Source organism: Argentina silus (assembly GCF_951799395.1).
Source record: "Argentina silus genome assembly, chromosome: X".
NCBI lineage: Eukaryota > Metazoa > Chordata > Actinopteri > Argentiniformes > Argentinidae > Argentina > Argentina silus.
The window spans coordinates 43252447-43269349 of record NC_139653.1 but is presented as its reverse complement, the minus strand read 5'-3'; the positions used below and the strand labels follow the sequence as shown (position 1 = coordinate 43269349).

The window sequence follows — 16903 nt, the reverse complement described above, 5'->3', positions numbered from 1 at the left end:
TCAATAACTTTGTATTTAAATGCCCAGAATGGGAGTGGAGGTGGCAGTTGATTATAGACATACATGGCACATCAAACAGCAGTTGAATTTGGATCAAACAATGCTCCAATAGGATATAGCCTACCAAGAGTTAAAATACCCCCTCTTTGAGAGCCAAGTGTGCTAAAGGGCCAGATTCCCAACCTCCCCTGTAGCACAAGTCCAAAGCCTCTTGCTACATACATCTCCTTTTCTTGCTGATGCGGAAATTACATCACACCACACATCAAACGATGTCCTGTCCTTGTTCATAGTACCGCTCGTCCCCCATTCATCTTCCTTTGTTCTCTCTTTGTTAGGGGTTAAGTGGATGTCACCTCCATCTGCGATATCGTAGAGTGATTCAGACAGTTGATGTCGGTGGCTAGTTTACTGCCTCATGGTGGCTAGTTTACTGCCTCATGGTGGCTAGTCTACTGCCTCATGGTGGCTAGTTTACTGCCTCATGGTGGCTAGTCTACTGCCTCATGGTGGCTAGTCTACTGCCTCATGGTGTTTTTGATGTTCCACCTCTGGCCAGAGCAGGACTGGAGAACCAGCATGTGTCCAAAGTAAACATTGGCTGGTACCACCTCCAGACAGCGCTCCGTGGCTCGGTTTATGATCGACTCATTCTGAGGGAGAGGGAGAGAATGTTGTCACTTACTACATGTTGTGTACTAGAACAGGGGAGGTTGGTGGAGGCCTTGGATTTCTACCTCTACCAGCCTCCCCTGTACTATAACCTGTACTATAAATGCACTGACAGTGTAATCTATATTTATTTAAAATTATTCTAATTTATGGTGTACATTGCCACTTAGCCTCGCACAGCCTACAAAATGTATTGTTTTATTGTTCTATTTTGTCAATTTGTTATTGCTATTTTGTTAATATTTTGCTATTTCGTAAATCTTTTGTCAATATTTTTGCTTATATATTGTTTTTTATATTGTTTCTTATGTCCCATGCACCAACCTCACCAAGTCAGTTTCCTGTATGTGCAAATACACTTGGCCAAATAAAAGAATTCTGATTCTGATTCTGATTCTGATTCTGATTCTGATTCTGATTCTGATTATCTGATTCTCACGTACAGTACAAGGAGAGAGACAGAGAAAAGTGTCTGCTGGCCGCTCTATAGTACAGCGAATAAAAAACTGACAGCACTCCAATTATTAAACTTTCAAATCAAAACATTTAATACATGGGCAATGAAATATTATGTTTTAAAGTTCATTAGATATTATCATTTGAAGTTTATGTGTTGGAGTGCTGTCCATTTTTCACTTGCTATGATATTATATGAGGATTCAGCACCTGAATTAATCCATTATATTATATTAATACACTCTGGGCTATCTTTTAATGGCATAAAGAACAGTCAAACACGGGTGCTGGCCACTAGAGTGCAGTGGCACTAGAGTGTTTCTGAAATATTCATGCTATTTTCAAGGCCAGAATTTTTCAGTGCACCTGATGGCACTTGACCTGCACGTTGTCATAAACACACCTCTATTACTGCTACTCCACCCATCTGAGTGCAGGTGATTCAGCGCTTCAGCGTTTCACCACACACAAATTGCCAATACGCCTACATTTACATTTTTATATTTTTGACATTTAGCAGACGCCTTTATCCAAAGCGTCTTACAACAAGTACATTTGTTTAAAGTAAGTGAATCATCGATACATCAGTCATCATAAGAAAAAAAAAAATATGCTAGTACCAGGGGCCATGGGCTGTAACAATGCTAGAAGTTTTAACAATGTAACAATGCTTTTTTTTACAGTTTATTTACATTATTTACAGTTGAGGAACTGTACAGGGGGGTACACCTATGTTTCGACTTGCGTCTGTTTTGCGTTGGCTGAAAATACAGCACAATAGTGTAGCCAGTCAATATGTAATTTTTTTGTGATGTCATTATTCACTCTCAGAACCTTTTCTGAACACGAGAGCCAACATGCTTTACATTCCATTACATCTTATATGATTACATCATACACAGCCCTCCATGACAATCATGTCAAAGAACACTAACCTGAGAGAAGTGCCAAGTCTTCTGCTTGGTGTTGGGGACTTTGTCACAGTTGAGGAGCTGAGGGAAGCTGCTGACCTGGTCATCCACCAGACATCGTGTGTCCTCCCCAGTACTGCCCAGTGGACCCAGGAAGAACTGACCCTCCTTAGTGTACCGCCCCAACTGGTGGGAAACACAGAAAGACACTCAGAAAAACAAGGAGACACTAATCCAAAAATGTATATTATTTTTATTTCATTTAATCTGAATTCATTCGGGAAGACCCACTGGGGTCAAAATATCTATTTTACAAGGAGACCTGGCACTGGCTAATTTCCTGGATACAGATTATGCCTGGACTAAATTGTACTCTCAGTGGAGATTCTCCATTGAGGATCCTTATTTAAAAGAGTATTCTTAACCTGTGTCTGGGAAATCACCCCTACTTGATTTTATTTAACAAATGCTAATACCTACTTGTCTCACTATCTCATGTCTGGGGGACAGTTCAGCCTGTGAGCTACATCATTAATTTTTGTGCTCTATGGAGGACAAGTTGTTTCTATTTTCAATTCATTGCAATCTACTGAAACTAAATTTTAAATTATTTCATATCAGTTCCCATTCAAAGACTGGTGGCAAAATATGATTTCCAGACATGTTAATGTTTATGACCTATAGTTATCTTTAGACAGTGGAGTTAGTTGTGATATCAGCTCGCTTTATTTGCCACAAGGTACAGTACATAACACCACTTTTACTGCCTGGGTGTCAGTCTGTTTCTTGTTGTTATTCAATTATTCAGGTCAGGTAGTCGAGGGAGTCATATTGAATAGGTAGGAAAATGTCTTATTTGCAATCTTTTAGTTTCTTACAATTCACACCTGATCTTATCAACAAAATAAAGCAGCTCAGTGTCTGTAGCACTTTTACATTTGAATAGGGGTTCTAAAGTGAACGTCTCTTGTGTGAAAGTTTTGAGAACATTTCAAGGACTCCTTCATTCTAGACATAATCTACAGTCTATATTATAATCTCAATACACATTACAACTGCAGTTCAATGTTAAAGGAGGCTCTGTAGAGTATATCTTGTGGTTAGGTTCTATGGAGACATTTCTAAGGAAAGACAAGTGCCATACAGTCTGTTGATGCCAGGGGAGGCTGGTGGAGGTAGAAATCGGAGGTTGGGCTTATTGTAATGCATGGAATAGAATGAGGAATGGTATCAAACACACATGTTCGATAACATTCCTCATTCCATTCCATGCATTAGAATGAACCTGGTCCTCAGATTTCTACCTCCACCAGTCTCCCCGGGTTGATGCAGTCAGTCAGCACCTGAGGTCCCCATCCATGACAGGGGTGCAGGGTGGCGGTGTGGTTCTCCTTCTCTCCCTGGTCCACACACAGGTTGGTGACTTTGGTGTTACGAATCTGCCCATACACACAAGGAGAGAGACAGACAGACAGAAAGAGATATCAAACCAAGGGATAGATGAACTAGATCATGAGCCTGTCTTTCTGGGCTGTTCTAACAGCATCTCTGTTGAGTGCAAACGCAGGCGTATTGGCAATTTGTGTTGGCGGTAACTGGTGAATATATCACACAGCGCTGAAGTGCTATCTTGTCTGCGCTCAGGTGGGTGCAGTAGTGGTAAAACAGGCGCATTCATGACAATGCACAGGTCAAGTGCCTTTCGGTGCGCTGAAACATTCTGGCATTGAAAATAGCACTAACATTTCAGATACACCCCACAGTGCTGCCACCAGCACCCCTCGACAGTGCCCATGTTTTTACGCCATTAAAATGTAGCCCGTGATGTACAGGTTTTGTTAACCCTTTGTTTGATAGCCTGTCTTTCTGGTCTGTACTAACAGCATCTCTGTTGAACACTTGGTGGCTGGTTTCCTGGACACAGATTAAGCCTAATCCTAGAAAAATCCTTAAAGGCATCCTCAATGGACATTTTCCGTTGAAAGTGTGACTTAGTCTAGGACTACGCTTAATCTCTGCTCAGGAAACTGCCATACCATAAAGTATAGCCTTTGTGTGATAGCCCTGCCCAGTGTGTAACTCACCTCTCCATAGAAGAGTGTGTTGTTGTACCGCCTCATCTCAGGGTAGACATTGTCCAGGTACCACTCAAAATTGTTACACTGGAGAGCGTTCCTCAGGGCAACCCTCTGGGAGAGGTCCCCGTAGTCTATCCCATGGTTCTGAAAGAGGATAAGGCAATAATGATGAAAAGCCGTTGAAGAAAACGGTATCTGCTGCTCTCAAGTGCTTTGTTCCACCATTTTGATTACTCCGAAAGAGGGTGAGACAATCATTGATTGGATTTATACTGGATATCGCATTTCCACCAGGTGCGTTTAAAGTGCTTTACATTGTATGGGGGGATATTCACCTCGACGTATAACAATGTATAATGCTACTAATGAAACATAATAGCCATGCAGGGCTGCTAGTGAAGCAGTGTTAGTGTTAGTGAAGCAGTTAAGATAATCAACAGATGAAAAGTAAGTTAAAAGTAAAAATAGGGCATTACATAGTGACTGACCCTGCTTGTTTAAGGTTACTGATACGTACTGTATCTAGCTCAATAAATGGAACCAAATGTGCTAGAAGTTTGACTTTGATGTTAAATAAAACTTAGGTAAAACATTTATTTACATTTATATTCATAATTTTGAGCCCTATGTAGCCAACTAACCTCCAGTCAGAACTGCCCACAGGGTAAAACACACGTGGGATATCAGAGTTTTATGCTCCCAATTTTCATTCATTTATCAAAGCCTGCACAAAAACACCTGACGTTCAGACATACACTCACCGTGCACTTTAACACCTGTACACCTTCTCATGGTGGAGGTGGTGTAATGGTGTGGGGAATGTTTTCTTGGCACACGTTAGGCCCGTTAATATCAATCAATCATCGCTTGAATGCCACAGCCTATTTGAGTATTATTACTGACAATGTGCATCCCTTCATGGCCACAATTTACCCATCTTCTAATGGCTACTTTCAGCATGATAATGCACCGTGTCACAAAGCAAAAGTCATCTCAAACTGGTTTCATGAACATGACAATGAGTTCAGTGTTCTTCCATGGCCTTCCCAGTTACCAAATCTGAATTCAATAGAACACCTTTGGGATGTGGTAGAACGGGAGATTCGTCATGATGCAATCATGTCATCATAGACCAGAATCTCAAAGGAATGTTTCCAACATCTTGTGGAATCAATGCCACGAAGAATTGAGGCTGTTTTGAGAGCAAAGGGAGGCCCTACCCAGTATTAGTATAGTGTTCCTAATAAAAGGAGGCCCTACCCAGTATTAGTATAGTGTTCCTAATAAAGTGTTCAGTGAGTGTTTTCTTTTTCAAGGGTCTGCTGTGTGTGTGTAACCTTGTCCCCAGGCTATTACAGTGCATATAAGCTTGGAATACAACGACTTAAACCTGGCCTCAGTAGGAATGAATTTACTGAATAAACTATTTGGCTAACACTTTACATTAAAGTCACACTTGTAAAAGGTTTATAAATGGTTCATAATTAGTTAATAAATCACTTATAATCAATTTATTATTCAATTATAAACCATTTACAAACAGTTACAATTTATTAGGTTCAGCCAATCGATGTTCACTTGGTGCTTGCCAAATAGGGAGCTTGCAATCAGGAGACAGTTATTAATGTTTTATAAATGCACTTATAATTGCTTTGAAAACTAATGGCTGCAAACACTAATGGCTGCTACTGGGACACGATATACTGTACAGTACCAGTCACTCTGTATGTTACAGCAGTGTACCTGGTTCCAATTCAGCATGACTAGTATTTAAACCGTTTATAGTGCAGAAATCTTATTTTAAAGAGAATAATAACTTATAACTTTAACATATTTTGAAGGACTTTCAAAAAACATCACAAACGCGGAACTGGGTTTGACAGCTCTCTTGTATTGTTATCTTTACTCAATATTTGGTCCAAACTATCAAATGATATATAAATATATGATATATATATAACATCTACAAACGATCGGTAGGCAATGGCCAGCTGCTGCCTCAAAGAAAAAGAGCAAGATGTAAATCACACAGCGCAACTTCCTTCAAAGTTGATGCTACTAACTAGCTATAAAAGCTAGCTAGCTAGCATTTCGTCAGTTACAAATGTTGATAACTCATTAATAAATGTTGATAACTCATTAATAAATGTTGATAACTCATTAATAAATGTTGATAACTCATTAATAAATGGTTAACGGTCTGACATTTCATCAGTTATACATGTTGGTACCTCTTATATGGTCAGAGGTGTTCTGCATAAGTACACAGGATAGAAGAGTACTCGTGACTTAATTATCAATGTGGGCTATTCATTGATATACCCAAACCTACTCAGAGCACTAACCACACATCAGTGAACACAGAGCAGGGGTAAGTAGTGGATAGATATATCAACATATAGAATCTGTGAACCTGCACGGTGGACATTAAATGAGGAATGTGTTGACAAGGATTTCAAGAGCCATGGTTAAAAAACATGGTGACAGCTGTACTGTACTTTCTGAGATCTTCACATTGTACTGTATGTAAAGATGTGTTCAATCGGTTTGGTGCCAGCCAAATCATCCCCACAATTCAGGAAATAACTTTACCAACTGTTCAACCACTGTGCAACCATTGCAAATAATTTTGCATGATTTCACATCAGGGTTAGTTATGAAAGCATTTATACGTGCATTTATAAAGCATTCTGAGCATGCAAAGTGTCTGGGAACGACCAACCTCCATTGGAATGTTCCAGGCCAGGTAGACGTTGGACTTGTATTGGTCCATCCAGACCTCCGCCACGCGCAGGGCATTACGGCGTGTGTGGAAGGCGATGTTGCTGTGGTAGGGCTTTTTCATCCTGGCGATGTGGGCCACTCTGGAGCAGGGGAGCACCTCCATACTGCCCCCACACAGCCACACCTGGTAGTGCACATTGGCAGAAACGAAACACTGTATGATGATGAGATTTACTTATTTATACAAACAAATATTGTATTACATTATGTATAAACATGAACAACCGCATGCCCTCAAGGGGAAGCACAGTGCTGTACTGACACACAAAAACACATAAAACCAAGTACAGACAGAATGCACTACTCACATCAGGGGAAGAAATCAGAGGATGGGCTCATTGTAATGCATGGAATGGAATGAAGAATGGTATAAAACTGGACTGTTTGATACAATTCCTTTTCCGTGTCATACATTACAATGAGCCTGTCCTCCGATTTCTACCTCCACCAGCCTCCCCTGACTCACAACCCTCTCCCCCCTCTCGTGAGTGAGCACACAAACAATATTTAGGCTTCCTCTCTCTCTGTCCTGTTTATCTCCATTACTCCATCCACATAGAGAGGACCTCTCCTCTATGACTCTGCAGAGCCACTGTGGCCGGTGCTCTACTTTAGCATAGGGTGAAGAAGAGAAAATTGGTGACACACAAACCCTGATCCCCAGTTCTATATTCTCCCCTCCATAGACATCCATGCCAGAGTCCAGCAGCCCCAGCTCCCCAAAGTAGTCCCGGTTGGCCACGAAGGAGCAGCCAATCATCGCAGGAGTTCTGGAGATTATAAATATAATGTTAAAAAGTGTCCCTTTAAGCTAAGACCCGAAACAAACTATTTGTTGTTATTCCAAAAATGTTCAAGGGGTTGCTTTAGTGTGTGGTTGAGACGATGGGATAATATGAGTGGACCTAGAGAAAAAGTGTGTGTGTGTGTGTGTGTGTGTGTGTGTGTGTGTGTGTGTGTGTGTGTGTGTGTGTGTGTGTGTGTGTGTGTGTGTGTGTGTGTACCTAATGGGGGCGGAGGTGTCCCCCTTGTCCCACCACTGCTTGGGTGGGTTGATATACATGCACCACAGTTCCCAGTTGTAACCGTGGCCTGAGTTCTCGTAGCGCTCCAGCTCAAATGTATCGTGCTTGATGTTATCGATGGAGGGCAAGATGATCCTCTTGTGGTTCTCTTTGATTCGGGTCAGAACCGGCTCAGCCCTGGCAGAAGGAGACAGACAGATGGTCTTAAGATCTCCCCTCGTTCTCTCACTCCTATAAGTCAGTCAGTTCCTTTAAGTTCTTACGAGTTGGACTTAAATTATTCTATTTGAACAGACTCAAAGGGTTACTCCTCCACAGGGAGAATCTCTGGGTTGCTCTTATGTCTGTTAACTTTGGTGTTTATACTGTATGTAAGCACTACATACCAACACTCATAGGCCTACTTCAGGGGAGGCTGGTGGAGGTAGAAATTGCAGGACAGGGCTCATTGTAACGCATGGAACGGAATAAGGAATGGTATCAAACAAACATGTTTGATACCATTCCTCATTCCATTTCGTGCATTACAATGACCCATCCTCCGATTTCTACCTCCACCAGCCCCCCCTGGCCTACTTATTGATATCATGAGCAAGGCATAATACAGAGCATAACAGCTGATGACTTTATGACTTTATACTGGCATGCCTTTTAATCAGATATGGTAAATAACTAGTGCTATGACAGAATTAAGAGGGGCTCAGACTAGGCCTTAAGGGGCTGTAGGAAAGATACAGCTAAGCACATCCTTCAGTAGTCAACCCAAGGAGAGGGGGGTTTGAACACCAATGGTATACATTATATATGTATACCATATATACATATATAAAATATATGTATATATGCAACTGTAAATAAGTGTTATGTACACATCACTGCCCTATTATCTATGTATTATGTTATTATTATTTGCTCAATACTGGGTTGAACGATCATTACTGTAAACTTACTCAAATGAAAAAATATGATAATGAAAAAAATAATAATAATTGCAGTTTGTTGACTTGAGGGGACTGAGCAACGATGGACCTACCAGGAGGGTGTGAACTCCACATGGGCATCGAAGAACCCCGTCACCTCAGCACTGGCCACCTTCCATCCTTCGATGCGAGCACGAATCAGTCCCTCTCTCTTCTGGTTCCTCACAATTTGTACCAGACCTGGGTAACGCTTGTTCACATACTCCTCCAATGGGCCTTTGAGTTGCTCTGTGACACATAGAGAATACACACACACACACACACACACACACGCACGCACGCACGCACGCACGCATGCACAAACGCACACATAGACAGACACATGCACACACACACACACATACCACACACACACACACACACACAGATACACACACACACACACACACACACACACAGATACACACACAGACATACAGACACACACACACACACACACACACACACACACACATACACACACATACACATACACATACACACACACACACACACACACACACACACACACACACACACACACACACACACACACAGGAGAGCGGAGATGAATCTCTATTCATGGCCCCTGGGTGCTCAAGTACTTTCTAACAGTCTCAGAACAACACGCGGGGTTGTTTGGGGCTTCCTGAGCTATGGCTGTCGCTGTACCTTTGATCTTTTGCTCAAGTGCTTTTCCCCCCTGGACACACTCTCTCAGAACCGCACATCTCCTCTCTTACCCATACACACAAACACGCACCGACAACTTTACTCACTCACACACACATACTCACACACATTAAAACACACACACACACACATTAAAACACACACACACACACACACACACACACACACATACACACACATACACTCAGGCCATGTTTGACACTGCCAGATACACAGTGAGTTGTGGGCACACCACACTGTGTGGCTGAGAGGAGTAATGCAGACAGTAAGAGGGTGTGTGTTATTTGTTTGCATGCCTCTCCATCTCCACTGTTCCAATCTCTTCCCTTTCCCTCTTAGTGATGGATGATTGGCCCTCTGCCGTGGCAGGAGTGGAGGGAAATTGGACTGTCTCTCCCTCTTTTTCTCTCTCCCACTCACTCTCTCCCTTTTTCCCTTCCTCCCTCCCTCCTTTCTGTCTCTGTCCCCAGCTCTCAACGCCTCACATTCTCTGCCTCCCACTCTGACTTTCTTATTCTCTTAATCTCTCTCTCCTAGGTGTTTCTATTATGACATTTGAATGTTTCATAGACTTGTGTTATAGTTATATTTGATCTAAATTTAACATGTGTTCTTTCGAGTAGTATTTTGATGTTATTTTCATTATTCTGTGATGTTTTTTTTCCATTATTTTGCTATGTATCTTTGATAACGCTCCACAGGAATTCAGCCAAATGGACAATCAGTTTATTACCATGGTCAACTGGAATGGAAATGGTATTGCATAGTTAGCTCCGGATCCAGCTGAATACCTGTGGAGAACACTGTTTGTGAATTTAATACTATTGTTGTTTTACAATTTGCCAGAAGGTCTCCCCCATTTGATAAAAGGTCCTCTGATGTTTTCTGTAGAAATGACATTTGGTCTGGGATGGTATAAAATGTTTTCAGAACTTTCTTTTGACAAGGCTTATCCAGTCTCTTACGTGGTGTTAACACGTATAGTCTTGCTAAGAAAATCTTATTCTTAATTGATTTGTTTCTTAGAACCATCGCCTACAACAGTATGTTTCATATGTTGTATGTTTACACTTTTGATTGTATTAACAATTATTACATCATCACATTATTTCTTGTCTAAATAAATCTCCTCAAATGATGATACGGTGCTCTCCTCATTTGTCTGAAAATGCCTCAGATGAATCTGTGCTAGGATAATCTGCTAGAAGTATGCAAGCAATAATAATGACCAGGTTAAGCCTAGAAATTACTTTATGATCATCGTTATGTTGCAAACCCAAGATTTAGCGTACAATACGGTTTGGATCAGTGATTGAGGTTTCAAAGACTTGCAATTTCTGCAGTTAGAATCTTATCTCCTAATTGGGAGAGACATTTCTGAATCTCTGAGCTCCATAAGATCAATCTAGCTCCATTAAGACTTTGGTTTCGCTTATCACCGTTTTCGCGGCTTCAAAACAAAAGCGTGAGTTAAAACATGAATGAAAAGTGATGGGATCACAATATTTTCTCTTATTTTTGCTGAAATAAGCAGTAATTACGCAACAGAAAATGTATAACATTTTTTTTAAAGAAATTTGAGCTTTAAAATTTAAATATTGGTGGAATTACATGTCATTTTACACATGCCTATTATATTTGTATAAACTGGACTGTACATAACTATTTTTCAAAGATTTCAATACTTCTCTGGTACCACTCTACTCCTCAACACTTCTAGAATGCCTAACAGGTGAGTTTGAATCTAGAGCGATGTCATTGCAAATGTTGCTGGCTATTTACTCCATACTGGCTATTTACTCCATACTGGCTATTTACTCCATACTGGCTATTTACTCCGGCCATACAGCTCAAAGTGCCCTATTTGCACTGCGTAGGACACACATAATGGACTGTACACAAAATATGTTCCAAGGCTAAACATGATTTTTTACTACCATTGTACTTGACAACACTTCTAGTACACACATCAACTGAGTTTCAACCATGAGGGATGTCATACAAACAATAACTGCCACTTTACTGTGTCCCAACAGTTACAAGTGCATTGTCTAGATCACATCACATTATGGACTGTAAAAAAAACAAAGGCTAAACATGATAAATAAATAAATAAATAAATGAATAAAGCAAAAAGCTGCAAAGGAAATCTTAATGGAGCTAGATAGAGCTAGTTGGAGCTCAGAGAACACAGATAATTGCTGATGTACATATAGTATAGCACGACAGGAAATTACTCTTACTTAAACTAGTTATTTGCATAATTGATTCCTGACTAAAATGTATGTATATTCAAAGAGTCTAGTGAGTTGCTCTCGTTACTGGCCATAAGGGTATTCCGACTATAAACCTCAGGCTCATTATATACGGCAAGTATAGGCAAGTAGGGAGCCAATCTATCATCTTTTATGAATTGTAGTCATATCAAACTTGTTCACTAACTATTCTACAATCTAAGATACGGAACCTCCCCCCCCCCCCTCTCTCTCTCTCTCTCTCTCTCTCTCCCTCTCCTTCTCCCTATCCCTCTCTCTCTCTCCCTCTCTCTCTCTCTCACTCTCCTTCTCTCTCTCCCTCTCTCTCTCCCTCTCTCTCTCTCTCCCTTTCTCCCTCCCTCCCTCCCTCCATCCGCCGCCCTCTCCTTAGAAACCCTTGTAACCCAATAAATAAAACTCAGACATCCCATTGACATGTTATTGTGGCAAGCCGCCTCTGGCCGCCTCTGGTGGCAGATGTGACACCATCATTCACAAACACAACTCAATGCCTCAATAACACTGAGATGGATTTTGTCAAGGAGACTTCTTTCTCTTCTCTCGATGCTGTTCAACTTAGCATTTTGGACGTATTCAATGTTTTTAAAGGGCATTGAATATGAAATAATTAAACAAAATGCATTTACAACATGTATATACTGGATACATATGTACAGTATGGATGGATGAATGGATGGATGGATGGATGGATGGATGGATGGATGGATGGATGGATGGATGGATGGATGGATGGATGGATGGATGGATGGATGGATGGACGGACGGATGGATGAGTATTCATATCACTGAAACCTGAAGACTTGTGTTATCTTTCAGACCTAATACTTTAGCTCAATCAGCTAATATGCACACAGATGACCCAGGTCTGATACCAAGTGGGTCATGTAGCAGAGATGATTTGGAATCACGCTCTCGTGATGAGGTAGCCTTGCCTGAAACTTAACATCTCTCGGTAGAATGGTATACGTCTGTAGCATCCATGCAAAGGGGTCCCCAATTCAAACCCCACCAGTTACAGTCACATAATAAATATATATGAATTAGTGGAGGTAGAAATCGCAGGACGGGCTCATTCCATTCCATGCATTACACTGAGCCCGTCCTCCGATTTCACCTCCACTGACATGAATATTGTGTATAGCTGTTGTAAATTGTATAACTATTTACACTAACCATCATCACTGTTGTCATCTACCAGGATGATCTCCTTGAGCAGGTGTGCCGGGGTGTGATTGACAGCTGAATGGACGGACCGCAGTATCACTGACAGGGCCTCGTTGACGAAGATAAAGATGAGGGAGATTTGAGGAAGATCCCTGGGGTAGCCCACCTTTTTGCACCTGGATAGATAGATAGATAGATAGATAGATAGATAGATAGATAGATAGATAGATAGATAGATAGATAGATAGATAGATAGATAGATAGATAGATAGATAGATAGATAGATAGATAGATAGATCGATCGATCGATCGATCGATCGATCGATCGATAGATAGATCGATAGATAGATCGATAGATAGATACCACTAGTTAGCATTACCAAAGAATTACCAACCATTAGTTAGCATTACCAGTGATGGCAAAAGACTCATGGACATGGATACATGCTAATGGTGAGTCCATGTGAGTGCATTAATAATCTTGTCTCGTTGTGGAATATTCTGTTTAATTTTTTACTCAAACCCTCCCATCACAAGGCCTACATAATGCCCTTCTGCCAGTCTGTGACAGGGAATTTTGAGATTACTGAAGTTTATGTTTAGACTTATAAAACCATCACGTGTGATCATACTGTTTATTCATTCTGGCCCTGAACATCAGCCAACAAGTCTGTGATAGAACTATAAATAGAACATAAAAGTATTCATAAAGCTAGACATGATTTAGTGATATGATCAGCCATGACATCATGTCATATACTCTAACTCTACACATATAATCATCATATAACACATTATGGTTATACAAGTCTAAACATAAAACTTCAGTCATCTAAAAATTCCCAAACACACAGTGTTTATGGCAGTGTTATTCTGCTCCTATAACCACAGGTCCAAGCAACATCTTATGTATCCTTTATTTAAACAGGGACACCTTACTAAGACCTGAATAGAAGAAAAGAAACATCCAGACAGACACAATCACACAATACTTAAACAAAATAAAAGCAGAGAGGGGAAACAAAAAGGAAATCTACAAAAGAATGAATGGATATGATGATATATAATCATCATATATAATGATATAAACAAAAAAATGAATGGAAAAAAAAGAAAAGAAGAACAACAATGATATAAACCCGAAAGTCATAAGCTAGATTTAAAAAGCAACGTGGATAACAGACAAAAGCAATAGATAAGTCTTCCCATTACTCTGATGTGAATGTTGCCAAAGAAGACCTCTTTTTCTCCAAGGCACTGCGGTTTTGTTCACAGAGTTGAAAGAAAATCATGTGCCTCTCTTCCTGTTCAACATAATCACACTTTTCTTCATATCACCCATTCACTGCACTGTGTTTGAGATAGAGGGTCTATTTTTACACCAGCCTTTGTATGATTGCGATTCCGCCCTAATGAGAGGAAGGGAAGGCAGAGCGAGGAAGGCTGTGGCTACTAGAGGAGGCTGGTGGAGGTAGAAATTGGAGGACGGGCTCATTGTAATGCATGGAATGGAATGAAGAATGGTATCGTGTATCATAGCATTACTAATTTCACTCCATGCATTACAATGAGCCCGTCCTCTGATTTCTACCTCCACCAGCCTCCCCTTGGTGGCTACATCCTATTAGTTCCCTTGTCTACATTCCTTTATCCACACTTTCAATTCGACAGGTTGGAGCAAGTCTAGACAACAAGTGTTTTATGATCAATGCATGTGCAAAAGGAATGGATAAGCCTCTTTTGACTAAGACAAAGTAAGTGTGAATTGGGTGATATTAGTCTGGTTCAGGGCTTCTAGCTCCTTCTGCTATGGGGCACAGAGGGACCTAAGAGAGGAGGCTCAGATTCTGTAGAGCTGAGCTGGGCAATGACACTGTGTTGCCAAGCCCTGAGATATCGCACCCAACAGGCTCCATGCACCTCTTTGATCTTGCAACACAAAACTCAAAATGACAAATGAGAGTGTGGATTCCTGTTTCCCCCCGGATGCTTCACAGCTGGTGGCAGAGCTAGGGCCAAGGGGCTTCTCATCAGGGGTTTTCAAATAGGGTTGTCGCCCAATAACCAGCACAGCATTGGGAGAAAGGATGGGGGACTAGATGCGCTGCACTATGCGTACAGATAATGGTATCAGGGAGCTGATTGGTTGAGCATGGAGACACACAAACACACACACACACACACACACACACACACACACACACACACACACACACACACTTGCCAGTACAAGCAGTGTGTGTGTGTGTGTGTGTGTGTGTGTGTGTGTGTGTGTGTGTGTGTGTGTGTGTGTGTGTGTGTGTGTGTGTGTGTGTGTGTGAGAGAGAGAGAGAGAGAGAGAGAGGCTGTGTGTGTGTGTGTGTGTGTGTGTGTGTGTGTGTGTGTGTGTCTGCGTGCGTGCTTGCGTGTGTGTGTGTTGGTAGCTGCATTAAGACTGCAAGTTCATCAAAAATAACACCACAAAAAGAGAGAGAGAGTTTTTTTTTAAAGTTAAGTGTCTATTTGACCACAAAGCTAAGTGGTGGCAAAAGACAACACATCTGCTGGCTTTGATCAGTCAATGAGAGGGGCAACATCCTGGTAGCGTTTAAACACATGAACACTGGAGAACAGAAGGCCTACAGCACCATGGTGTTCACGTCTGATTAGGACATGAATCAGAGATGTGGCTGAGATCCAGAAAAGGGTATCAAACTAAAAAAATGATGCTAATGCCTATGCATGGACAATACAGTGTGTGTGGCTTACCAACGATTATGCGATGTTATGACATGAACATCTATATCAAAGCCTGGATTAGTCTTTGGAAAACACAAATGCACTAAAAACAACAGGAGGCTTTAGCTATGGTGGATTTTTAAAACACATTTGCAACACTCACTTGCTAGGGCGGTAGTCTGGAATGGTCCTATCCAGGGAGATTTTGTCACTGAGGAAGGCGTTGTAGCCATATTTCTCCCTCAGGTTTTTGGCATCGGCCTCCTCCACTGGGGACAGGGTGGCAGGGAGACCTCCTGTACCTCGACCCCCGAAGCCCTCGATGAGGCCCAGTGATTTGGACAGACCTGTAAAACACAATCAAGGAAAATAGGATATGTTGCCACCTTTATGAATGATGAGAATCATTGAATTTTGTCACCAATAATAGCCATACTTTACTAAACAGGTTATTGAAACCTGTTATATGTTTCACATAGCCTACAAGTGAGGGCTAATAAGTTGAGTGACATTGACAAAAACAAGTTGCATCAGATTGTGAATGAATAGCCTATTAAGAGTCTTATGAATGGAGTTTGGTAGAAGTTGTCCAAATGATTAATTGAAATTAAAGTGCATATAGCCTAGACTGTTATTGCTTTAGAGTGTGGGTAATGGTCGCTGCTGTACCATTAAGCTGTCTGTAGACCACGTCCTCCAATGACCCGAGTCTCTTCAACAATACCTCATGACTTATGCTCGAACCTTGAGCGGTGCCGTTGGACCGGGATTGTCTCTTCCCATCACCCGATGCGTCTTGACCGATGGCTTTGACGGTGCGTGTGTTGCACTTGGCCCAAAAAGTCATGAACCCCGCAACCGCAATCACGTTCAGCACCAATAACACTCTCCATCTTCTCAACACAAAAGCCATTAAAGTTGTTGATGTCCGGAATCCGAGGAGCAGTATCTTTGAAAAGATGTCACTAATTCACGAGTCTCAGCGTTGTGATGCGTAGCCTAAGCTACAAGATGAGAAATATCTGTGTTCTCTGAGCTCCAATAGTGGATCTCCGCCCACCTACTTAGGTTGCGTGCTCCGCATTTTGGAGGTTGGTCATGGGCTTTCATCCTGTCGCCACTGATGTCTTGGTCAAAGATCATGCGTGGAATATGTAAGACAAACAG

The 16903-nt window shown here is 41.4% G+C and overlaps 1 protein-coding gene across 1 annotated transcript; it reads right to left on the bottom strand.

Annotated features, from left to right (window-relative positions):
- Positions 1-518: 518 nt before the first annotated feature.
- On the bottom strand, positions 519-16667 carry galnt17 (polypeptide N-acetylgalactosaminyltransferase 17; the record flags this gene model as incomplete). The annotated part of the gene is made up of 11 exons (XM_083696292.1): positions 16406-16667; positions 15900-16083; positions 13028-13194; positions 8960-9134; positions 7906-8103; positions 7554-7671; positions 6840-7025; positions 4124-4261; positions 3383-3478; positions 2064-2225; positions 519-653 (listed from the first exon to the last, which is right to left on the bottom strand). The coding sequence occupies exons 1-11, from the start codon at positions 16647-16649 to the stop codon at positions 519-521; spliced, it is 1803 nt and encodes a 600-aa protein (XP_083552418.1). The 5' UTR covers positions 16650-16667.
- Between the last annotated feature and the right edge of the window lie 236 nt (positions 16668-16903).